Genomic DNA, 25,951 nt, shown 5'->3' on the forward strand with positions numbered 1-25,951 from the left:
ACAGCTGGTAGTCTCCCATTCAATTACGAACCAGGGCTGACCCTGCCTAGCTTCTGAGATCTGACAAGATCAGGCTAACCTGGGGCTATCCAGGTTTTCAGGCCTAACCATATCTTTAGAACCTCATGCCTGAGTTTCCCTCGTATCTGGGTTTTCCTGACACACAATCATGCAAAAACCCAAAACACTCACCTCTCCATTCTCCAAGGGCACAATGCGGGAGTATTCGGTGGTGCAGATGACGTCATTGTCTTTGGTGATCCGCTCTACCGTCTTCAGGCCAAATTTCTCTATGCAGTCTCTCTTGGAAGCTGTGAAAAGAGTCAAGATCCACATTTTAGAAATGTGAGTTTCATCCTCAAATATCCACTTCTCCTGTCTACTCCTGGCCAGAAATGAGATGCAGGTCCACAAATTTTGAAGCAGGGGACAGAATGTCTGAGACTCATGGACAGACATGGGTTTTTTTAAAGCACGCTCTAGCAGAAGGAGCTTCACCTGATGCAAGACACTCTTTTTGAGTATCTGATAGGATCCATCCCAATATTTGGCTGTAAATATGTATTTTACCAGAGCAGATTCGCCAATTGTTTTTACTGAAGGAAATCCTGATGAGCTACCCACTCACAGTGGGGTCTGCAAGGAAACGTACAGATGTGCTAAGCTCCACCCACCTCCACAATGGGACCAAGAAGAAGAAGAAGAAGAAGAAGAAGAAGAAGAAGAAGAAGAAGAAGAAGAAGAAGAAGAAGAAGAAGAAGAAGAAGAAGAAGAAGAAGAAGAAGAAGAAGAAGAAGAAGAAGAAGAAGAAGAAGACGACGACGACGACGACGAAAACCACCACCACCACCACCACCACCACCTTTCTCTCCTGTAAGGAGACTCAAGGTGGCTTACAATCTCCCTTCCCCCACACACAAAACAAACACCCTGTGAGGTGGGTGGGGCTGAGAGAGCTCCATAGAACTGTGACCAACTCAAAGTCACCCAGCTCAAGTGGCAGAGTGGGGCATCAAACCCAGTTCTCCAGATTAGAGTGCACCCACTCTTGACCACTACACCATGCTGACAAGTACAGATGCTGATAGAAAAAGCTGAAGCTGGGAGCCACAAGGACCATGTCCCTCCCCGCCCAGTCCAGTGGTGCCTGGCTTTGACCAGTGCTGACTCAGGCATGGTGCAGTTGGTGAGGAGGAACCTGCCTTTCCCTTGTATGGCTGAAGGATTTGGTGTCCAGAGAGGAGAAGCATAGCATTGCCCGCCTTTGCCCTGCTGGCTGTCCAAACGTTCATCTGGCAAGGAGGAATGCCACGGCACTTCCTTTCTCTCCAGCTTGCTCTGCAGCCCTGCGTCGGGTCAAGGGGTGTAGCTGTAGGAGGGTCCGTGACCCCTTTTCAGGGCTATTCTGGCTTCCCAACCCACCCCTGCCTCCCAATCCACCTGAAACTGGAAATCTGGTGTTAAAGCAAACAAACATGGACCTGTCATAACTTTGTTTTAAACCTGCTGGTTTTCGAGAATGGAACCACTCACAGATCTGCAGCTGGAAATCCTATCGCAGACATCAGTCCCAATTCATCCCCCACAGAACTGAGTCCGAAAGAGGCGGCAGAGAAACTTGTTCTTAAGCAGTGGCAAGAAGCAGTTTAAAAACTGGCTTAGAGCAGGAAACGCAAACAGCAGTGTACTTGGGTGTCTGGGAGAGGTCCGCTCACCCCAGTCGACCCCCCAATGTTGGGTCTGACCAGAGGTGGGATCCGGCAGGTTCTCACAGGTTCCCGAGAGTAGGTTACTAATTATTTGTGTGTGCCGAGAGGGGGTTACTAATTGGTGATTTTGCCACGTGATTTTTGCCTTAGTTAAGCCCCTCCTCTCAGCAGTAGCGCGCAGAACTTGAAGCAGTCTAGCAGGAGGTGCACCGGTGTGCGTGGCAGTCTGCACCTGCGTGCATTCGTTTCCCGCCCAAGGACCGGCGCAGCGGCTGCGTCCTTGCCACAGCCCCGCCCAGGAATGCCCCGCCCCCAGAATGCCCGGCCACGCCCCCGTCGTGCCCCGCCCAGCCCCACTGGCGCTACGCCACAGTTTGAATCCCACTACCCTGGGAACCTGTTACTAAAATTTTTGGATCCCACCACTGGGTCTGACCCATTGCAGTATCACAAAGACCTTTTGTCTGCGATGCTCCTGCATTTCATGAACAGGGATGGGTTACCAGGAACCAAAACAGAACTCACAGCGCTTTCCTAAAAAGTTACCACTGACCAGAAGCATCCGAACAGTTTGATGGTGTTCATAAACAGGTTAAAAAAACTCAATACGAAACTGGACAGAAAGTGTTGGGGAGAAATGATCAGCATTGCTTTTTTTGGGGGGGGGGTTTACTGTATGCATGGATTAATGATTTGATGTAGAAGAAGAAGAAGAAGAGTTTGGATTTATATCCCCCCTTTCTCTCCTGCAGGAGACTCAAAGGGGCTTACAATCTCCTTGCCCTTCCCCCCTCACAACAAACACCCTGTGAGGTAGGTGGGGCTGAGAGAGCTCCATAGAGCTGTGACTAGCCCAAGGTCACCCAGCTGGCGTGTGTGGGAGTGTACAGGCTAATCTGAATTCCCCAGATAAGCCTCCACAGCTCAGGCGGCAGAGCTGGGAATCAAACCCGGTTCCTCCAGATTAGATACACGAGCTCTTAACCTCCTACGCCACTGCTGCTCCTACAATAATATGTTTATTTGAGACAAAATTAATAAAAGATTTACTTACAAAAAAGCCCAATAGGGAAGATTCAGCCACAAAAGATCTATTTGTTACCCCTGTAAAGTATTCTGACTCCAGCTGTCACGGCTTCATCAAGAAGGGAAGGGAAGAAAAGAAAAGTCGCAAGCTGGTGGATGAGAGATGCTACGGTAAACTGACATTTCCTCAAAGCCACATTCATGCCCCTGAGTGTACACATCACACACAGATGCCTGAGAGCGGTAGGCCAAAGTTCACTCCCTCCTGGATGTTTGGCATTCCAGCATTAGCAAGGAGATGAAGGAGAGGGCACAGTGGGGCACCGTAGCTTCAGACAGGGTGGTCATTTCCTCAGAAGTCTTAAACCTGCCTGGAATTGTTCACATTCCTATATATGCTCTGCCTTTCTGTGACAGGACAAGGTTGTGTTTGGCAGCTCCCAGTAGAACAGGGCCATAATCAAAACTGAGCCTGCAGAAAACGTTGGGATTCTGACACCGGGTAATGCACAGATGTCAAACTCACAGCCCTCCAGATGTTATAGACTACAGTTCCCATCATCCCCTGCCAGATCCTGATGGCAGGGGGTTATGGGAATTGTAGTCCATAACATCTGGAGGGCCGCGAGTTTGACGTCTGTGGGGTAATGGATGCAACCCCAAACGGCTGCCACAGGAGGCAGAAGCAACCACCCAACGTCAAGAATGGATTTTCCCCAAATTGTTAACTCTAATTTAGCACGCTGCCAAACAGGGGGGTCGCCAACCTCCAGGTAAGGCCAGGAGATCTCCTGGAAACACAACTGGCCTCCAAATAACAGAGACCAATTTCCCTGGAGAAAATGGCGGCCTTGGGGAGTGGATTGAATAGAACTGTTCCATGCTGAGGTCCCCTCCCCTCCTCAAATGCCAACTTCCTCAGGCCCCACCACCAAATCTCCATGATTTTCCCCACCTGGAGTTGGAAAGCACATGAACAGGGGCTTGCTCTCAAATATGCACTGAGCTGCAGCCTTAGCCTCCAGGTAGCACCCTGGCCGTGCACACACAAAGAGCCAACTGAAATGAGTCTCTTGCCTCTGAACACACATGGCCCAGCAGAACAAAAAGAGCTACCGTATATACTCGTGTATAAGTCGACCCGAATATAAGTCGAGGCACCTAATTTTACCACAAAAAACTGGGAAAACTTATTGACTCGAGTATAAGTCTAGGGTGGGAAATGCAGCAGCTACTGGTAAATTTCAACAATAAAAATAGATACGGTCGGGCGCTATTTGGGGGTCTCTACCACTGACCCCCTATCTCACCAAATCTCTGCCACCGATCTCTCCATCCTACAGCTTGTCCAGCTCACCCAGGTCGACTGGCTGTCACCCGCCGAGAAGAAGGCAGAGGCAGAGAAAGCGGCTAAAAGCGGGAAGGCAGAGAAGAAGGCAGAGGAGAGCAAAGCAGAAGAAGGAGGCTGAGAAAGTGGCTGAAAGGGGGAAGGCAGAGAAGACGGGAGAGAGCGAAGACAGGAGAGGGGGAACACCACACAAGAATTAAGTGGGAACCTCACTCACATATAAGTCGAGGGGGGGCGGCTTTTTCAGTACAAAAAATGTGCTGAAAAAGTAGACTTATACACACATATATACGGTATATAGGTTACACAACCCAGCTTTACAGTAAGGCTCTTTCAGAAGCACAGGGAGTCTATTTAGTCGCGGGCCTATATGTTTCAATTGTTTATAGCCACAAGCTTGTTCAGGAAACATTAAGAATGTCAGAACAGGAGCGCAGATTTAAATCAATCATTTCAATGGGTAATTTTTTCCCCCTTTGTGATTTAAAAACTGAGTCCTTCTCCTAGAGGAACCGCACATCATGCACGATGTGAAAGGTGCTCAGGTGTTGGAGAAGGAAAGCAAGAGTTGCCTGGTGTTGCTTCTCCCTCTGGGATGAGGCTCCGCGGGTCCCCAGGATTCAACCCAGACATGCCCTTGCACAGTTACAATGGCTAGACATGCAGCGGTTCCTGTCTCCTCCCGGCTCTTCCTTCCAGTCATCAAGTACCTAAAGGTCAGGAAGGAATTAGGGCCGCTAAATTTAAAGCTGCTACCTAGCAAAAATGCAAATGCATTTCTTCAAATTAAAATCATAACTTTGTAGGAGGCCCGTAATAGCCTGCTTCAGGCGTATAAAATCCCAGTAAATTAGCCCACAAAATCCTACTTCACACTTTGTGACCCAAAACCAAACACGTTTCGGCCCTTTGGCCTTCTCCAGTGATCAAAAGTGGTAATACAAAGTGTTACTGTAACCCACAGGTGTCAAACTCGCGGCCCTCCAGATGTTATGGACTACAGTTCCCATCATCCCCTGCCAGCATGATGCTGGCAGGGGATGATGGGAACTGTAGTCCATGACATCTGGAGGGCTGCGAGTTTGACACCTGTGCTGTAACCCATATGCTAAGAATGGGATGACCCAGAAAGGGGCGGAGTCTGAAAAGAAGCAGAAGGCTGCAGAACTCATGAGGTTGGAGGAAGCAAGGCTACCAGGCTGGGACCTTGATTGATTTTTATAAACCCTTAACACAGAGGTGGGATCCAGCAGGTTCTCACAGGTTCCTGAGAGAAGGTTACTAATTATTTGTGTGTGCCGAGAGGGGGTTACTAATTGGTGATTTTGCCACATGATTTTTGCCTTAGTTACGCCCCTCCTCTCAGCAGTAGCGCGCAGAACTGGAAGCAGTCTAGCAGGAGGTGCACCGGCGTGTGTGGCAGCCTGCACCTGCGTGCATTCGTTTCCCGCCCAAGGACCGGCGCAGCGGCTGCGTCCTTGCCACAGCCCCGCCCAGGAATGCCCTGCCCCAGAATGCCCAGCCACGCCCCCGTCGTGCCCTGCCCAGCCCCATTGGCGCTATGCCACAGTTTGAATCCCACCACAATGGGAACCTGTTACTAAAATTTTTGGATCCCATCACTGGGTGGGAGTTTTTATAATATTTTATGGTTTTAGGATTGGGTTTTATTATTGTATCGGACAGGACCTTATTATGGTTTTTACTGTAGCCCACCCTGAGACTGTTGTAAAGAGTGGGAAATAAATTTAAAGTAATAATAACGTTTAACCTCAGAGGTCAGATAACTGTTCCCCGGTTCTTCTTTTTATATAAAAAAGCATCCTTTAAATTCAGTGCATTTTATAGGGGACTGTGATTCATTTTCAAGACATAAGGCTTTGAATGTTTCTGCATTAAATTCAGATTTCATTAGAACAAGGTTGTTTTTATAACGCACGTCGAATATAATTAAAAAGTTAAAATTAGCAAAAAAAACTGATTCAAATTTTTAAACTTAAAAAAATGGCTGTTGTGAGATATATATGTTGTGGGATATACCGTGTTTCCCCGAAAATAAGACAGTGTCTTATATTTTAATTTTTGTTCCCAAAGATGTACTATGTCTTATTTTCAGGGGATGTCTTGTTTTTCTGTGTTCTGTTCGTCGGGCATGCTTCCAAACAAAAACTTTGCTACGTCTTGCTTTCGGGGGATGCCTTATATTTCGGACTTCAGCAAAACCTCTACTACGTCTTATTTTCAGGGGATGTCTTATATTCAGGGAAACAGGGTATATATAAAAATCCTGATTCCTTGTTTTCCAATAAAAGTCACAAAGCTCGGTGGTTTATGGGATGGGATTTCAGCTGCCATGCCTTGTGTGTAACATGCTTTAATTGATTAGGAAGCACAATGCATTTCTGGATTACCACCACGACAACAAAGTGAACATTTTGATCCGCCATTGGTGTATAAAAGACGAGTTTCGGAACCCAAACACAGCTGGGGGGGAAGCCTTCATGTGGTTTAAGCATCAAAGGGCCCTGCGTTTCCCTATTTTGTACTCCTTGGGTGTTCCAGGAAAAAATGCATTTGTCATACTCCAATCTCAGAGGAGGAAGAACAAGTATTGTACCCTGGCACCGTTCTGGTTAACAGCTCAGCCCGCCATGAAAGGATTCATTTTGTGCAGCTGAATGAGATTTGTGCCGGTAACGGACAGGTCAATCCTACATTTTGGCAGAACGAATGGACCACAGAAAGAGATTTCAGATTAATTGCCAGTTTACTGCTGCATGTCGGATAGATGAACCCTTTATGGTATTCCCAATTTAATAAAACCTGTCGTACGGTTGGTATGTTTTTTATTCCTCCTAACTGTTCCAAACATTAAGAAGACTGCATCTTTGGCACCAACAGGCCAGAGTATTAATCAAAACCAAAATTGAGACGCATTTCCCTTCAGGATTTCTGTGCCACGGAACATTCAATAAGGTAGAAAATTGTGATTTTGCTAGGTAGCAGCAGTGGCGTAGGAGGTTAAGAGCTCATGTATCTAATCTGGAGGAACCGGGTTTGATTCCCCGCTCTGCCGTCTGAGCTGTAGAGGCTTATCTGGGGAATTCAGATTAGCCTGTACACTCCCACACACGCCAGCTGGGTGACCTTGGGCTAGTCACAGCTTCTCGGAGCTCTCTCAGCCCCACCTACCTCACAGGGTGTTTGTTGTGAGGGGGGAAGGGCAAGGAGATTGTAAGCCCCTTTGAGTCTCCTGCAGCAGAGAAAGGGGGGATGTAAATCCAAACTCCTCCTCCTCCTCCTCCTCCTCCTCCTCCTCCTCCTTCTTCTTCTTCTTCTTCTTCTAACCCAGAACTTTATTTTGTATTTTTAAATGTTCTAGGGCAGGGGTCTGCAACCTGCGGCTCTCCAGATGTTCATGGACTACAATTCCCATCAGCCCTACTACTTGGCCATGCTGGCAAGGGCTAATGGGAATTGTAGTCCATGAACATCTGGAGAGCCGTAGGTTGCAGACCCCTGTTCCAGGGGAAAATTCACCCATACTGCCCACTGGCAGAGCTGATGGGAATCGTAGTCCATGGACCTCTGGAGGGTCCTAAATAGTATATAACAAGTGAAAGGAGTTCTAAAAGAAGGCCAGAGGTTTGCATCAGGATTCTGAATCAGGATTCTGTTGATGTGGATTGCCTCCCTGACCCCCACACACTGACCCACACACAAATGGTAAAAGGTCTGGAATCCATGCCCTACGAGGAGAGACTTAGGGAGCTGGGTATGTTTAGTCTGGAGAAGAGAAGGTGAAGAGGTGACATGATAGCTATGGTTAGATATTTGAAGGCATGCCATGTTGATGAGGGAGCAAGCTTGTTTTCTGCTGCTCTAGGACCAAGAGAAATGAGTTCAAGGAGAAGGAAAAGAGATTTCATCTAAACATCAAGAAAAACTTCCTGATAGTACTGGGCTGTTCAACAGTGGAATGCATCACCTTGTAGTGTGGTGGAGTCTCCTTTGGAGGTTTTAAAAGAGAGGCTGGGTGGCCATCTGTTAGGAGTACTTTGATTGTGTGTTCCTGCATTGCAGGGGGCTGGACTTGATGGCCCTTGGGGTCTCTTCCAACTCTATGATTCTGTGATTCTTCGCACAAACCTCCAAGAAAAACCAGTGTGGTCTTTGAGAAAAACGGAATGAAAAGTATGCAAAAGAGGATCCAGCCGTCATTCATTTTGTTCAGCTCAATGTAAGATTCTTTGCAACTGGCAGGAAAAGAGTACCGTCCCTTTTGAACTTCTGATATTATTTTGTTTAATGTTACAATTACAATAAAGCTGTTTTTGGTTCTTCTGTTCACAGAAGAAATGTAAGGAGCTCACGCGTTCGAAGCAATGAAGGTTGGTAGCACATTCCAAGGGAAATGTATGGTCTTTCCAGACTCTCTTCCGCCAGGTTTTTCTGCTTAAAAGATCATCGTAAAGTTTAATTCACATCTTCTACCAATTATGGCTTAAGTTCCCTGGAGGAGCTGGTCCTTAACATGTTTGGAGTAGTTTGGCTACTCCCTCCATGTTTTATAATGATATATTTGTAAGCCAACTGGTGCTTCTCGGTAACATAAGGATCAGGTTCGCCTCTGGAAACCAAGAAGCAGCTTCAAACTGAGAAATTCTCATGTTCAATTTCAGTAATTTTCCTTTCCCAGGGATCTACCGGAGAAAGAACAGACAGCCCCAAATGTCTAGTCACCAGCGCCTGGTGTTCAGGGAGCTTCGAGCCTCTCTCAAGAAAAAAGGACTAATCTGCCAGGCTAAACCGTGACCCAAAATAATGAAGGAAATGAAATCTCACAGAAAGTTCCCCTCTTCCTTCCATGCTCAGTAATCAGGGGCGTATCTACAGACAGTGGTGCCTAAGACAATTCTCAAGCTGTGCCCCCACAGCCTCTTGTGATCCAGATGTTATGTCCTAGCGATACACCTCCAAGATTGCAACTCACTGGCTTATAATATTTAACTTACTGTCCACCTGTGCTCCAAGATCTTGTTCGTATATACTACTACTCAGTAATGTATCCTTTGTTTTTCTTTATGGCCAGAGAGATTAAAGGGCTTTACAGATAAAGATCCTTTATGGAAAGGAAGAAGAAGAAGAAGAGTTGGATTTATATCCCCCCCTTTCTCTCCTGTAGGAGACTCAAAGGGGCTTACAAACTCCTTACCCTTCCCCCCTCACAACAAACACCCTGCGAGGTAGGTGGGGCTGAGAGAGCTCTGAAGAACTATGACTAGCCCAAGGTCTAGTTTTGTATGTGACTAGCCCAAGGTCTAGTTTTGTATGTGTAGGTTGAGTTCCAAATGTGTATGAAACAATCAAAATATTGTATGCTGTATACTATATGAAATATGAAATTGGTTTTCTTTTGGAATGAAGGACATGGTTTTACTCACTGAAAGTGTATATGTACTTTATTCGTTTTATGTGTTCCTCCATAATGGAGATTCGAGGCATCTTATATATTTTTCTCTCCAGAATTTCATTTTTCACAACAGCCCCGTGAGGTAGGATAGGCTGAGTGTGGTCATTTCAGCACAGCAGGAATAAAATGTCTTGAGGACATTTTAAAAACCATGGAGGAGGAGGAGGAGGAGGAGTTTGGATTTATATCCCCCCTTTCTCTCCTGTAAGGAGACTCAAGGGACTTATAATCTCCCCCTCCCCCACAACAAACACCCTGTGAGGTAGGTGGGGCTGAGAGAGCTCAGAAGAAGTGTGACTAGCCTAAGGTCCTGGCATGTGTTGGAGTGCACAGGCTAATCTGAATTCCCCAGATAAGCCTCCACAACTCAAGCGGCACAGCTGGGAATCAAACCCAGTTCCTCCAGATTAGAGTACACCTGCTCTAAACCACTGTGCCACTGTGCAACGAGGCCCTTTCCGGACAGGCCAATAAACATCACAAGAATCCCATTCCTAACGCAAGTCACCCCGGGCCCCCTCCCCCGGGTTTTTGGAGAATCGCGCTATCCACAATTATTTTGTTTTACGTCACATTTCAGCTGCTCACAAGAGAATGGCTAGAAGGGAAGTGCTTTAATCAAGTGTGCTTCCCTGTGTTTGAAGAGGCCCCGCCTCTCTGCTGTGTAGCCACACAGGGTCCCAGGGACAGCAACATGGCTGTGGGGGTCCATGCCTGCCTGTCCACGTAGCTGAGAAGGGAGGGAGGTAACAAAAAAACCCTGTGCCTCCCTGCAAAGATGTGACAGCAACCCGCACTGGTTCCGCGGATTCCGTTGGCTGCCTGCATGGGTAAGCAGGAGAGTGGGTCACTTTATCCTGCCTGCAACCCGCTCTGCCTGTGCGGTGCAGAAGAGGCCTAAGAGGTGAACTGTAGCCAGTAAACAAAATGCAAACATGCACAAATGGATGCTTCTGTGCTACAACAAGCATGCAAGGTGTCCCTTTGTATGTTTACAATTTATCAATAGGCTGTGTGTTTGCCACTTTCCAATAAAGGACTTGCAAGAAGTTGGTCTGTGGAAACTTTATGGTTTATCAATCAATGTGTCAATCATCAGTTAATGTTAAACTGTGTATTTTCGGTTATGAAAATGATCTTTGTGATATTGTCTCTTTCTGGAATCCTTATTCTTCCATGAAATCGTGCTAGGTAACTTTGGTCCAAACACTGTCTCAGTCAAACATATTTTACAGGTCTCTGTTGCAAGCATAAAATGGAAGCGGGGAGAGCAATTCTGTATGCAGCTTTGGGTCCCCAATGAAAAGAAAAGCAAACTATTTATATACATATGTACACATACATACATATATATATATATACACATACACACATACACACACACACACACACACACACACACACACACACACACACACACACACACACACACACACACACACACACACACACATACATACATACATACATCACAATGTAAAACATATAATTGTATATTTAGATACAAAGCTGAAAACTCAAAAAAAAACCTCGTGGTCTTATGGTAACACATAAGAAGAGGGAGAAGAATCTTTACATATTGTTGAAACTTTAGGAACAAGATCCACCAGACCACGACCACACAGCCCAGAAAACCCACCAGAACCAATCTTTGCATACTTTATATACTATTTGGCACAAGAACACAAGCTAGCAGAAATACACACAGATATTACCATAGATGATGATGAGGAGGAGGAGTTTTGGATTTATATCCCACTTTTCTCTCCTGTAAGGAGACTCAAGGTGGCTTACAAGCTCCTTTCCCTTCCTCTCCCCACAACAGATACCCTGTGAGGCAGGTGGGGCTGAGAGAGTTCCGAAGAACTGTGACTAGCCCAAGTTCACCCAGCAGGAATGTAGGAGTGTGGAAACTCACCTGGGTTAACAGATAAACCTCTGCCTCTCAGTTGAAGGAGTGGGGAATCAAACCCGGTTCTCCAGATTAGAATCCACCTGATCTTAACCACTACACCATGCTGGCTCTCCTAGCTCTTGTCCATCTCCTAGGGCGGCTAAGGGCAATCCTTCAAAACCCCAAATAATTTCTGGCAGAAGAACTCACCTCTCCTCCAAGCCAGGAAAAGAAGCCCTGTCATTGCAACCACAAGTTCTGGATGCCTGATGCCCTAGCTTTGAAATATTTATTTTGGGGTCCACGCATCAATACAAAACACAGCACTGCCCATTAGGAAATGGTTTATAGCGACACGTTTTGCCCACTTCAGATCCAACCCATCTCCCTGTCTAGAAATCCCTGCAAGCCTTTCTTGTTTAAAGCCAGCATTAACTTTCCAATAAATGTTTGAAATGATGGATGAGGAGCTTACGAGGCTGGAAGGAGATGACAGGAAAGGAAGCCATCAACAAAGACATCCAAACGGCCTCAGTCAGCTGCACAGGGAAAAACTCCCAACCAGGTCGCTACGATCTTTATTTGCAAGGCAACCAACTCTGGTAGCTGTGCCTTTAATTAACTAATTATATCTCTACACCTCTTTTCCCTTGCCGCTCAAAGTGGTTTACCGTAAAATAAAACCATTTAAGAACCAGCCAGAAAGGACCATCTTACAACCATAGCCAGAGTGTAACCCCTATGCTCAGAATGGGTTGACCCAGAAAGGGGTGGAGACTCAAAGCAGCAGAAGGCTGCAGAGCTCATGTAGTTTAGAGGAGACAAGGTTACCAGACTCGGACCTTGATTTGTAGAAACCCTTAACACCTTGTTAAGGGTTTTTTATGCTTGTAATGGGTGAGAGTTCTCCTGGAAACCTTCATCATGTTGAATCCTTCTCATCAAGCCCTTGGAGTCTTCAGGAGCCAACCCACTTGCAAAGAAGTATTGGACTTGGCAGTATCAGTAGACTGTAAATATAAGGACTTGAAAATGCAACCTGAACAGGACCTTGAAGTGTGATGTAAAATGTTGATGTTATATGTTATATGTTAAGAAAGTAAACCATTTTGTTTTTTAAAAATTTGTTGTTGCAAACACATTCCAAGTTCTACCCCACAGAACCCACAGATAGAGGTTACAAGAGCATCTCCAGACTGGTTATTTAATGATCTATTCACAGCTAACCATGGGAGATCTTCCCAATCTAACTGGGACACCACCCGCTGATTTCTGCAGATCAAGTTGCTGCTAAAATCATAGGCAGAAGAGGCAGCTCAGCAATCCTGATTCCATTATATAAAGGATCCTGTATCTCTACCAGTATGAACACTTTGGGGTTAGGAACAGTGAGTTCCTCCTGAACAGGTATCAGGAGCCGCTGCTAAAAGAGTGTGCAAGAGTTCCACACATGCAAAATAATGCGTTTTCGATCCACTTTCACAATTGTTTGCAAGTGGAATTTGCGATTTTGCACAGTAAACCCCAGCTGCAAAGTGCACTGAAAGTGGATTGAAAGTGCATTATTTCTGCATGTGCGGAAGGGGCCTAAGAGTCATCCACTCAAAATGCTGGGGATTTTTCCAGCATCTTTCAGAATTCTGGGCTTCTGGTAGCTTGGGGGAAGACTGCAGAGCTAAAAGTCTGCAGAGCTAAAAGCCATCACATCTTGGGGAAATGAAACAATCAATAAACAAAAGAGTTTAGCATAGGAACTGGAAGAGGGTGGACCGTTGTTGACATTTTGCTTCCTGACTCCATCAAAACACACACTGAAATGACTCGTTTGAAAACAATATGTGCACGGGCGTTGGGCAGAATGAACGCAGAGATCTGCCCTTTCAAATTTAGGGATTCTGCACCTTCACTAACTGTTCAGAAAGAAATTCAAGAAGCCAGATTGTGGTCATGGGTTAGGGCCACTGTGTCAGTTTGGAAAAGTTACGCCAGTCATAACTGCCACCTAAGGCTCATTCCGCACGTGCAGAATAATGCACTTTCAAACTGCTTTCAATGCACTTTGAAGCTGTGCGGAATGGCAAAATCCACTTGCAAACAGTTGTGAAAGTGGTTGGAAAACGCATTATTTTGCGTGTGCGGAAGGGGCCAAAGAGTTATGAAAGTTATAAGATAGTTACTTTTGAAAATCCATGACTCTTTACATTAAAGGATCGTGTGTCATAAACATGGCCTGCTGGCTAGGAAATGGCAGAGTCGAAAGAGAAAAATAGCGAGATTTGCAAAATGTTCTCCAATCCAATCCAAGGCCTTTATTGGCATGGCTATAAAGTATCAAAAAATGAGCAACAGGCGAGATATAAACCAGAACGAGGGAAAACAAGATTGGCCAAAACCCAATCACTCGCCCAACAACAAGGGAAGATGTATTTTCTGATATCTTTAAAGTGAAACTTCCAATAAACATCATAAGTTAAAGTGCATCGATACATAAATGAAAGGATTCATTCATAAGCTGTAATACATGAAGCTTACATTAACAGGGATAGTCCATTCATAAATATATAAGATATGCAATAGCAGCTCATTCAATTGACGTCTTTGGACTATACTTACCCGCACTGAATGAGCTGCTATTGCATATCTTATATATTTATGAATGGACTATCCCTGTTAATGTAAGCTTCATGTATTACAGCTTATGAATGAATCCTTTCATTTATGTATTGATGCACTTTAACTTATGATGTTTATTGGAAGTTTCACTTTAAAGATATCAGAAAATACATCTTCCCTTGTTGTTGGGCGAGTAATTGGGTTTTGGCCGATCTTGTTTTCTCTCTTTATGGCTATAAAGTATTACATAAGATACAAACATTTAAAATATACAGAGATTTGAAATAGATAAAAGTCATCATACGACACAGCACTGTGGTTAGTTAAACAGAAAAGAGTTAAAACAATCATTAAAAGGACCCGAATAAAAATTAGCGCCCTCTCCTTGGAAGATGCAGCTTAATGGTTTCCTGCATGAATTCAGCTACACCAGGGGTAGGGAACCTTTAACACTCAAAGAGCCATTTGGACCCGTTTTCCACGGGAAAAGAAAACACTTGGGAGCCACAAATAAAGATAAAGATAACACTATATATATTGGGGTTTTTTTTACCTTTTACTCTGCTCATTCTGAGAAGCGCATGGATGTGCCCGCCCTGTTGCCTGCAGGGTGGGCAAGGATGAAGCCGGTGGCTCGGCCTCGCCAGCCACCAGGAAAGCACCCATCCCGCTCCAACAGGGCGGGTGAGAGGGGAAGCCCGCAGCGCGGCCCATCTGACCGTGAGCAGGGTGAGCAAGGATGGGGCCGGTGGCTCGGCTCGTGGAGCCGCAGTGCAAGGGCAGAAGAGCCGCATGCGGCTCTCAAGCCGCAGGTTCCCTACCCCTGAGCTACACTCTTGCACATTGCTAAGAGGGAGCTACTTAAAAACATCAGGCTGGAACTATCAGAAAACTCAGCCCTCTGTCTTAAATTGATGTTTATATACTTTGCTTGAATTTCATCATAAAACGGCCCATAGGAGAAAGTGAGCTGCATAATTTTGGGGCAGCCCAGCTTAAAGAGGTAGAGTCCTACATAAACAAAAATGTGGACTCTTCCATAGAGGAGAGTAGATGGAAAGACATTAAATCTGGCCAGAGAAAAGGCCCTTTGGTTATTTGGATTTTGTGGAAAGTAAAGATATTCAGCTGTCTGAGCAAGTTTAATTGGGATACAAATGTTCGGAAACACTGCAGGGACCAGTGTCTGTGTATTGGTCCTCATCTCATCACTTTTAAACCCCCTTTTATATGCCAACAAAGACTTTTGAAGTTGAATTTGGAAAGTCATACTCACAAGCGAAGTACTGCCAAGGCTCATAGGTAAGTCCAAAATCAGTCGACCGCTCAAGCACCCACAGGTCCGGACGAGGGGAATTTGCAAACTTGATCAGAACGTAAGCCACGTGGAACAGCTGTAAGAGAGAAACTTGTTCAGGTCACAGCAAAAAGAAATGCACGCCCTGTGAAGTAGAATTCCCTCCTCCAGCAGGAAACACACTGCCACACTTTGGCCCCTTCCGCACATGCAGAATAAGGCACTTTCGATCCACTTTCACACTTGTTTGAAAGTGGATTTTGCTGCAAAGTGCACTGAAAGTGCATTATTCTTAAGGTGACCAGATGGTCACCTTTGTAAACCGGGACGGACGGACGGATGGACGGGTGGGCGAGTGGCTGTGACAGGGCGGGAAACGGGAGCGCCCCAGAAGGCAGTGCGCTCCTGAGGCTGCGTGCGCGGGAGGCTGCCGCACTGCCTTGCACCCCAGAGGGCAGTGTGGCAGCCTTCCAAAAATCGGGACACTTGAAAAAACCTGCGGGACACGGGACAAATTGTTTTAAGGCGGGACTGTCCTGCCAAAAGCGGGACGTCTGGTCAGCCTAATTATTCTGCGTGTGTGGAAGGGGGCCTTTGACTAGATGGGCACACTCTTATGATGGGAAAATTTTATTCCAATGCTAAACAGGTGTCACAACAAGAGATTATACATCAGAGGGAGGGAAGCGAACCCCTCTGTACCGGGTAGGTTTTAAGAAAGTCCTAAAATGAAGGAGGATGGTTTGAACTATATTGATCTTCCATTCTGATATGGACTAGCACATCCTTAGTATCCTATGTATCCCGGAACAGCCAGTCTTTCAACAGCAAGCAGAGAAATATCACAGAGAAAAGGTGCTTCATTACTAGGTAGTGTGTCACACAACCGGGAAAATAAAAAGGCACCTCATCTGGAGAAGAATTGTTAAGTAATACGAAAAAATGTCATCTACGCTATATTATGCTCCTGCAAAAGAATTTATATTGGTTGCCCTGGATGTTAGAACATTGATTAAACGTCAGTTTATGGAAGCCCCGCTCACAGGGCATTTTCTAGAGAATAACCATCATGTGGACTCACTGCAGTTTATACTCACTGCCAAATTTAATGAAACCGCTCATAGATATAATCGAGTTACTATTAAGAAATGGCTACCGAAGATAAACTTTTTTACATTTATAAATGAGAAAACTCTGTGGATTAAATACTGAGATAGATTTTTCGCCATATATTTAAGTGTGGTATACAGGTTAAGAGCAGGTGGCCTCTAATCTGGAACCAGTGTGGTGTAGTGGTAAAAAGCAGGTGGACTCTAATCTGGGAGACTGGGTTTGATTCCCCACTCCTCCATCTGAGTGGCTGGCTTGTATCTGGTGAAGTGGATTTCTTTCCCCACTTCTTCATGTGGAAGAGCAAGGAAAACAAACCCAGTTCACCAGATAAGAGTCTGCCACTCAATGTGGAGTGGGGGATCAAACCCAGTTCTCCAAATTAGAATCCGCTGCTCTTACCCACCACAACACGCTGGCAGAAACCTCTCTATAGCAGACTTCGCTTGATGACACACTGAACAGTAAAGGACATAGGAAAGGCTCTGCTGGATTCGACCAGTGGTCCCTCAAGTCCAACATCCTTTCGCCAACCAGTTGCCCCAAAGGGCTACCAAAAGGACAAAGGCATCAATGCTTCCCTTGAGGTCAGAGGTGGGATCCAGCAGGTTCTCACAGGTTCCCGAGAGCAGGTTACTAATTATTTGTGTGTGCCGAGAGGGGGTTACTAATTGGTGATTTTGCCACGTGATTTTTGCCTTAATTACGCCCCTCCTCTCAGCAGTAGCGTGCAGAACTTGAAGCAGTCTAGCAGGAGGTGCACCGGCGTGCATGGCAGCCTGCGCCTGCGTGCATTCGTTTCCCGCCCAAGGACCGGCGCAGCGGCTGCGTCCTTGCCACAGCCCCGCCCAGGAATGCCCCGCCCCCGGAATGCCCCGCCACGCCCCCGTCGTGCCCCGCCACGCCCATTGGCACTATGCCACAGTTTGAATCCCACCACCCTGGGAACCTGTTACTAAAATTTTTGGATCCAACCACTGCTTATCTCTGATTGCTGATAGAAATGGGGCATCCTTTTCTCACTAGAAAAGCCCCAGTCCTTGATGTGGGTTGCATGTGCATGGGCTACGGAAGAACAGGGGTGGGGGGGAACCCAAGGTTCCTCCCCATTTTCTAGATCCATGGTAAATCCATAAAAAAACGTTATTTCCCCTCCTTTGCAAAATATCACCTGTCTCATAGAAAACATTTGGGAATTGACTGTTTCTCCTGAATCAAAACTTCATTCAAGGCAGTTAATTCTACATCTAGCAAGTCAGCCACACGGAGAAGAAAGAATGTGCTCTAGAAAACACTCATCCGCCCAGTTTCACTGACAAAAGCAACAAGAAGCTTCAGATAAGACTTTTTTTAGCATTTGGCTTGAGCTGCTCCCAATTAGCTCCAGTTCTGATTTATGCAACCGAACCCTGGCCAAGACTGAAATAAATGTGCAGCTTAAAAATGTCAGCACTTGAGGGGAAATAAACAAACTCAGAAACAGAATTTCCCCTCACGGGCTGGCACCAGCTCCCTCCAAAACTCCTTCCTTTATCATCCTGTCAAAAACTGATATTTAAAGGCAGAAAAAAAATACATTTTTTAACCTATAACAGTCCTTAAAGAACACACACGGAAACTTTAGAGCTTACAAGAGAACTTTTAAAAAAATCAACGCCAGGAATGAAACTGCATGAGACTGGCTTAGCCAAAAGCGATGTCTACTCCATAACGCTCAATCCCAAGAGTTGTTGCTCCGATCAAGAGAAATTCTCTGCTTTATTAATTCTGCAGTATTTTTAGATTCTGATGAGCTCCTGGGGCAAACACATATGGAACCCCAACCAAGAGATGAGAAAACACACAAGGCACTCCCTACTTCCTAGTCACAGTTTGGAGATCAGGCAGTGTTAGGCCTTCAGTGAATCTTTATTATTATTAATTTCCCTCTGACAAACAGGTCTCTGAGAGCAATACAGGGAGATGCGGTCCCAAAGATTGAGCTTGCTTGGGCCATTCAGATTAGGGTGAGTCACAAACAGGGGGACTTAAAGAAATCTAAGCAGCTGTGGACCAAACTCAATAATATCAATAAGGTCTTCATTTACTTAAAATAGTTCATGCACCAACTCTCCACATACCCGTACGCAGAGGTGGGATCCAGCAGGTTCTCACAGGTTCCCGAGAGTAGGTTACTAATTATTTGTGTGTGCCGAGAGGGGGTGACTAATTGGTGATTTTGCTACGTGATTTTTGCCTTAGTGACGCCCCTCCTCTCAGCAGTAACGCACAGAACTTGAAGCAATCTAGCAGGAGGTGCATTGGCGTGCGTGGCAGCCTGTGCCTGTGTGCATTCGTTTCCCGCCCAAGGACCGGCGCAGCGGCTGCGTCCTTGCCACAGCCCCGCCCAGGAATGCCCCGCCCCTGGAATGCCCGGCCACGCCCCCGTCGTGCCCAGCCCAGCCCCATTGGCGCTACGCCACAGTTTGAATCCCACCACCATGGGAACCTGTTACTAAAATTTTTGAATCCCACCACTGCCCCGTCCGGGTACCTGTACAGCCACCTAACTCCATGATAAAAAAAGGTAAAGTTTCCCCTTCAGTTATGTCCGACCCTGGGGTACCACTGCAAGCAGTGATTTCATAGGCAAGCCGTTTTTGTGGGGCAGTTTGCCATTGCTTTCCTCGGCTACTCTTTACCCCCTAGCTAACTATCCACTGAAGCACCTTCCTTATGAGGAAAGGCTGCAGCGTTTGGGACTCTTTAGTTTGGAGAGGAGACGTCTGAGGGGGGATATGATTGAAGTCTATAAAATTATGCATGGGGTAGAAAATGTTGACAGAGAGAAATTTTTCTCTCTTTCTCACAATACTAGAACCAGGGGGCATTCATTGAAAATGCTGGGGGGAAGAATTAGGACTAATAAAAGGAAACACTTCTTCCGCATAGCGTGTGATTGGTGTTTGGAATTTGCTGCCACAGGAGGTGGTGATGGCCACTAACCTGGATAGCTTTAAAAGGGGCTTGGACAGATTTATGGAGGAGAAGTCGATTTATGGCTACCAATCTTGATCCTCTTTGATCTGAGATTGCAAATGCCTTAACAGTCCAGGTGCTCCGGAGCAACAGCCACAGAAGGCCATTGCTTTCACATCCTACATGTGAACTCCCAAAGGCACCTGGTGGGCCACTGCGAGTAGCAGAGAGCTGGACTAGATGGACTCTGGTCTGATCCAGCTGGCTTGTTCTTATGTTCACATACCCGTACAGCCACCTAACTCCATGATAGAACATGGCCACTATAAAATACACCTGCTGCCCCCACTTTCTTGTGGACTAATTTAACAGAAGATTAAGGCACTTGCCTGCTGCAAATCCACCATCTTATGAAAATGGAGAACTGCCAATGGCACTAAGTGGCATACGCTATCTTCTTCTTAGCTGAATTGCCCACGTCAGATTCCAGTCAGCTGTTTTCTCTGAGGACTCGGTTCTCACAGGTTTGCATCTGTTCCTTGGCAAACAAAATCATGGCGAAAGACCAGCCAACCAAGTTATGCATTCCCTTGTTTTACACTGTACATTCTTCCACGAAATGGCTTCGGTCTTTGGGGAACAGAGTAACATCCCAGCCAGAACTTTGCAAGGCTTCTCTGCCTTGTTGGTTTTCGCGATTCCTTTTCCAGTTTCTCACAAAATTGACCGATCCAAGAGAATTTTACATACAATTTGTCACCCTGTAACATCTGGGGCTTTTTCTTGGATAACAATTCTACTGAACATTAATGTCAAAAATCAAAGGCATTTTTTTCACAAGCGTTTAATGCAGACTGTTGATCCCTTAACATGCTTCAATGGAGCCCCTCCAGCAAGCTTGCTCTGTCCATGGGTCACAGGATCCATGGGCAGAGCAAGCTCTCCCAGCCCTCCCCGCAAGCCCCAGCCCCCCTCCCTGCCCATGGATCACAGGACCATTGCTGTGTTCATATTTGTGAGTTGGGGCATGTTCTAAATTGTGATGGTGACTCTGAAATGACCTGGTGCAAAAAATCATTGTTTGGTTGTGGTGAAGGAGGGCGGGTGCGCAAAACTCAGATTTTTGTCCCGAGCTCCATTTTTCCTAACTACGCCTCACGTATTATTTCAAATGGTTCTGGTGAACGCAGGGTCTGGAGCCATTTGGTTGAGCGTTCTCGTTGAATCTTCCGTACACGTGCTAATCATCCAAACTGGGGGGATATGATTGAAGTCTATAAAATTATGCATGGGGTAGAAAATGTTGACAGAGAGACATTTTTCTCTCTTTCTCACAATACTAGAACCAGGGGGGATTCATTGAAAATGCTGGGGGGGAAGAATTAGGACTAATAAAAGGAAACACTTCTTCACGCAACGTGTGATTGGTGTTTGGAATATGCTGCCACAGGAGGTGGTGATGGCCACTAACCTGGATAGCTTTAAAAGGGGCTTGGACAGATTTATAGAGAAGTCAATCTATGGCTACCCATCTTGATCCTCCTTGATCTCAGATTGCAAATGCCTTAACAGTCCAGGTGCTCGGGAGCAGCAGCAGCAGAAGGCCATTGCTTTCACCTCCTGCAGGTGAGCTCCCAAAGGCACCTGGTGGGCCACTGCGAGTAGCAGAGAGCTGGACTAGATGGACTCTGGTCTGATCCAGCTGGCTTGTTCTTATGTTCAAACTGGAAACACAGATTTGAGAGTGACAACTGTTTTGGTGGAGGAAACGTCTCCAGTGTTTCTGAACAACAGCGCTAGACTGCACGTGCGAAAAATTACAAAGGGGGCTGGTGCTTTGAAACCATGGGGTGATTGATGCCATGGGTGATGCCCAGCACCCTTGCTGGATATTCCTGCTTATCTGCCCCCGTGCAGAAGAAATACGCAGAGTCCACAGCAGAAAAGATTCAGAGGACAGGGCATGCGTGCAGAACGATTTTCCCAAGCCGATCTAAATGAGAGCCAGCGTGGTGTTGAGAGCCAGAGTGGTGTAGCAGTTAAGAGCAGGTGGATTCTAATCTGGAGAACCGGGTTGGATTCTCCACTCCTCCACCTGAGCAGCAGAGGCTCATCTGGTGAACCAGATGTGTTTCCACACTCCTACATTCCTGCTGAGTGAGCCTGCGCTAGTTACAGTTCTCTCAGAACTCTCTCAGCCCCACCTACCTCACAGGGTGTCTGTTGTGGGAAGAGGAAGGCCACCGTGAGTCTCCTTACAGGAGAGAAAGGTGGGGTATAAATCCAAACGCTTTTCTTCTTCTTCTAAATGTCTGTGGATCAACTGCGTAGAAAATCAGGAGTAAGTTGGCCAGGCAGAATAGCCCTCAGCCTTTAAGGTGCTACTGGACAGGACTCATATCTAGCAGTTCTTTAATTCTCAAAATCAGTAATAGAACAGTTTTCCATATGGTGCTTACAGGTTGGGGTGGTAGTTTTGATGAATAGTAATGACAATAACACTCCAGTCTAGCCCAGCAACTTTACTGTCAGTTTAACCGTTGTTCTCCCTAGCGGTAATTATGCCTCAACGAAGACCCAGCTAATGCTGTAACCAGAATTCATTAGCTGGATCTCGTTCCTCTTTCTGGGTGTTCTTTTCTCTTTAATAGGGATAGGCAGCAATTTTATTGTTTCAGTCTACAGAAGCTGGTTACAGAAGCTGAGTTTTGGCTATCCTTTCTCCTTCCTAAAGTGACCTGTAGCAATAATCCCAGACTTTCCAGAAATGAAATAAAATTCCAGATACACTCATCAGAAGTACCACGTTCCATCCAAGAAGTGCAGACAGAACATAACCAAAATATTATCGGGAGGTGGGGGTGGGTGGGAACATCTCAGAAAACAGGATGCCTGTTATCCAGAAAGCTTATGCTGAGAAAATTCACAAGATTACTTTGTGCAGCAGTTCTAAAAATAGAGAGAAACTGGCAAGAAAAGGGGACTCTTGCATGCCAAATTCATCCTATTTCGGCATTTGCGACCGAAGACTCACACAAAAAAAGCAGCAAGCTCGGTCCGCTCCACTCCCGAGTCTTTATTTAGCTCATATTTTCATTCAAATAGATACAACCCTCTATAAATAAATACAATCCTCTATACCCCTGGAGATTCAACCAAACATTTTCCCAACAGATGCAGGCTGGCATATCTGATTGCCCAGCCCAGTGAGTCAAGATGCTGGATTCCAGTGTCAAAATCCCAAATGAAATTCAACTGGCTTTTGACCTGGCATTAAACAGCTACTTGACTTAACCGTTTCCCTTCCAGGCATTTCTTTTTGCTCAAAATTGCTTCCCTCTCATTTTTTTCTCCAATTGTTCTTCTTCTCCTCCCACTCCTAACAAGATTTTTCACCTGCAGGTGGAAGATATATGTATGGACCTGTATCCAGAGGCGGGATCCAGCAGGTTCTCACAGGTTCCCGAGAGTAGGTTACTAATGATTTGTGTGTGCCGAGAGGGGGTTACTAATTGGTGATTTTGCCACGTGATTTTTGCCTTAGTTACGCCCCTCCTCTCAGCAGTAGCGCACAGAACTTGAAGCAGTCTAGCAGGAGGTGCACCGGCGTGCGTGGCAGCCTGCGCCTGCGTGCATTCGTTTCCCGCCCAAGGACCGGCGCAGCAGCTGCGTCCTTGCCACAACCCCACCTAGGAATGCCCCGCCCCTAGAATGCCCGGCCACGCCCCTGTCGTGCCCCACCCAGCCCCATTGGCGCTACGCCACAGTTTCAATCCCACCACCATGGGAATCTGTTACTAAAATTTTTGGATCCCACCACTGCCTGTATCACTTTCCTCGTGGGTAGGGAAACTGTGCAGGGGTATGCTATTTTTAAAAAAAAATCAGGGAAAGGGACTCTTGGAGCCTGTTTCATCTAAAAATGCCTCGTGGTAGAGTGTAACATAACTTTCCCATATAAAGTCTAGATTAGTCCTAAAGTTCAAACCACAACTGCAGCAGGAGAATAATAATTCTACCCTCTATTACAGAGCTATTCTAAGAAGTGCTGAAATACTGAATCATTTATTTGAGCCCTCCAAAAGTGCTTTACAAGTGTTGGATGTGTTCAGCTTAACAACATAAACAATATCTTCACAGGCTTATTACTGTGTCATAATTAACACAAAGAAACTTAAACCAACTCTAATCACCAGGGGTGATTAATTTTCAGGTTTGGCCCAAAGCCTTTTAGGAGGCCAAGTTGCATCCTATACGCACCAAGCCAAGTAGCCTCACGTCCAATAGTTTTGTGTATCCAACAGTTTTGCTCAGCATGTAATCTAGATGAATCTCTGAGGTACTACCATGGCTGAAGGGGTCAGCGGCCCAAAACAAACTGACCGCCGTGACTCAGTCCCCACAACTGCCTTCCAGACTTGCATATATATCAGCCAGCGTGGTGTAGTGGTTACGAGCAGGTGGATTCTAATCTGGAGAACTGGGTGCCAGACTAACATACCTCTTAGGGTTATTGTGAGGATAACACAAAAGAAAGCAGAATCATGTCACCTGCTTTGTGTCTCCAATGGGGAGAAAGGGTATGAATGAAATAAACCATAAAATAATAAAATACATATGTAACCCCAGCCATAGGTCACTATAATCTTAAGTTTAACTGTCCTCTTGCTACCTGCCTAATTCGTTAGCAGACTAGGCTAGCAATTTCTCAGCAAAGAGGACAATATGTTGAGAACATAAATCTTTACAAATATAATATGGAAAAAATTAGGGGAACCATTTATCTTAAACAAAAGAAAATTCAACAAGGGCCAGTTCATGAGGTTCAAAAAGATTTCCACGCTCTGTTCTGTTGACAGAAAGCACCCGTGTAAATAAACTTTCATGAAGCACCGACAGATACTTCTTGAATGTTATGGTTTGTTGAGCAATCCACATGTGCAAACACACAAAATGTACCCTCCTGGGTGCCTCCCCCCCCCCCCCCCAAAAAAAAACCGAGCCAGGCCTACATTCCTGAGAAGGTGAACTAGTTCTTATCTTTCTACAGTAGGTTAATTATGAAGGAATCTAGCTGGAAAGGAATACAAATCAAACCTCTCCCTTTTATTTCCACAAGGGATGCTAGGTAGACTATATATTACGGTTGCGACTCCAAAGGGGAGGACAGAAACAAACCGAGGTTTTAAAATTTGATTGAGTGGAACAGGATGGGATGGTCACGACCCATGCAACAAAAATATTAATCTTAACCCAAAATGTATGGTATTACTCAAGCGAAAGCCATGATTTATACATACGGATGCCCCTCGTAAATTATGCTGTGAATATGTACTTTGTACCCTGAAATTGGTACAAAACATGAAATAGCTCTTGGTCTCAGCGTTGTTTGTGCGTCCGAGTGTGTGTTTTCCTGAACTGTTCTCTCTCTGAAAAACAAGGTAGCAATGATATTATAGGACAGGGGTAGGGAACCTGCGGCTCTCCAGATGTTCAGGAACTACAATTCCCATCAGCCCCTACTAGCATGGCCAATTGGCCATGCTGACAGAGGCTGATGGGAATTGTATGGCTCCTGGAGAATACAGTCCACCAGGATATAGGATCTTGCCTTAGCACAGCAGCAGCAGCAGCAGAAAGCCATTGCTTTCACATCCTGCATGCGAGCTCCCAGGAGACCAGGAATGATATAGGATCTTGCCTGAGCAGACCAGGTGCTCGGGAGCAGCAGCAACAGCAGAAGGCCCTTGCTTTCACATCCTGCATGTGAGCTCCCAAAGGCATCTGGTGGGCCACTGCAAGTAGCAGAGTGCTGGACTAGATGGACTCTGGTCTGATCCAGCAGGCTCTTTCTTATGTTCTTATGATCTCATTTCATATCAGTCTGTGTGTGTGTGTGTGTGTGTGCGTGTGTGCGTGCATGCGTGGTGGTGGTGGTGGTGTTTTAAAGAATCTTTGCCTTGCGTAGCATTAAACACTTGGGGCCAAGTCTCAAGCGGTGCGGGAGATCCACAGTCAGGAAAAGTCAAGAAACAGTGGTAGATTGGGCAGTTTGCACACTTGGCAAAGATCTTCCTTTAGACCCCAGTCACCATGGAGAGATTCAGCCATTCCGTATAGATGATACTGAGGTAGATGGATCAGTAGTGAGATCTGATAACTCTTACCCCCGTGCATTTCCCCAGTGTAAATCTAGGCCACAAGATGCTATGGGCCCTAAGCGAGGAAAACACAGCGAAAGGAATTTGGAGCACTTTATATTTGCCCTTGCAGAAGAGGTGCCTGTAATAAATCGGAGACATCAAGCACTTTTGTTAGGGTGTATGAAGATGTTTAAAATAATTAAAAAGTATTTACTCTATGTGTGTGTGTGTTCGGTGTTGTCAAGTTGCTTCCAGTGTATTGCAACTCTATGAATTACAGCCCAACCCAGGTGCAGGGGGAGGGGGAGGGGAAGGCTAAGTGGTTTCTGGAATCGGCACAGAGCCCACCAGTGCATTTGGACACCCCATAAGTCCGTGGT

General features: G+C 45.9%; 1 protein-coding gene across 1 annotated transcript in view; it reads right to left on the bottom strand.

Annotated features, from left to right (window-relative positions):
* Positions 1-25,951, bottom strand: part of LAMA5 (laminin subunit alpha 5) — a 280,376-nt gene that overhangs the window by 174,633 nt on the left and 79,792 nt on the right. The window contains 2 exon segments of the mRNA XM_048497913.1: positions 193-311; positions 15,340-15,457. Coding sequence (XP_048353870.1) covers positions 193-311; positions 15,340-15,457 — 237 coding nt within the window.

The sequence above is a fragment of the Sphaerodactylus townsendi genome, linkage group LG05 (assembly GCF_021028975.2).
Source record: "Sphaerodactylus townsendi isolate TG3544 linkage group LG05, MPM_Stown_v2.3, whole genome shotgun sequence".
Classification (NCBI taxonomy): domain Eukaryota; kingdom Metazoa; phylum Chordata; class Lepidosauria; order Squamata; family Sphaerodactylidae; genus Sphaerodactylus; species Sphaerodactylus townsendi.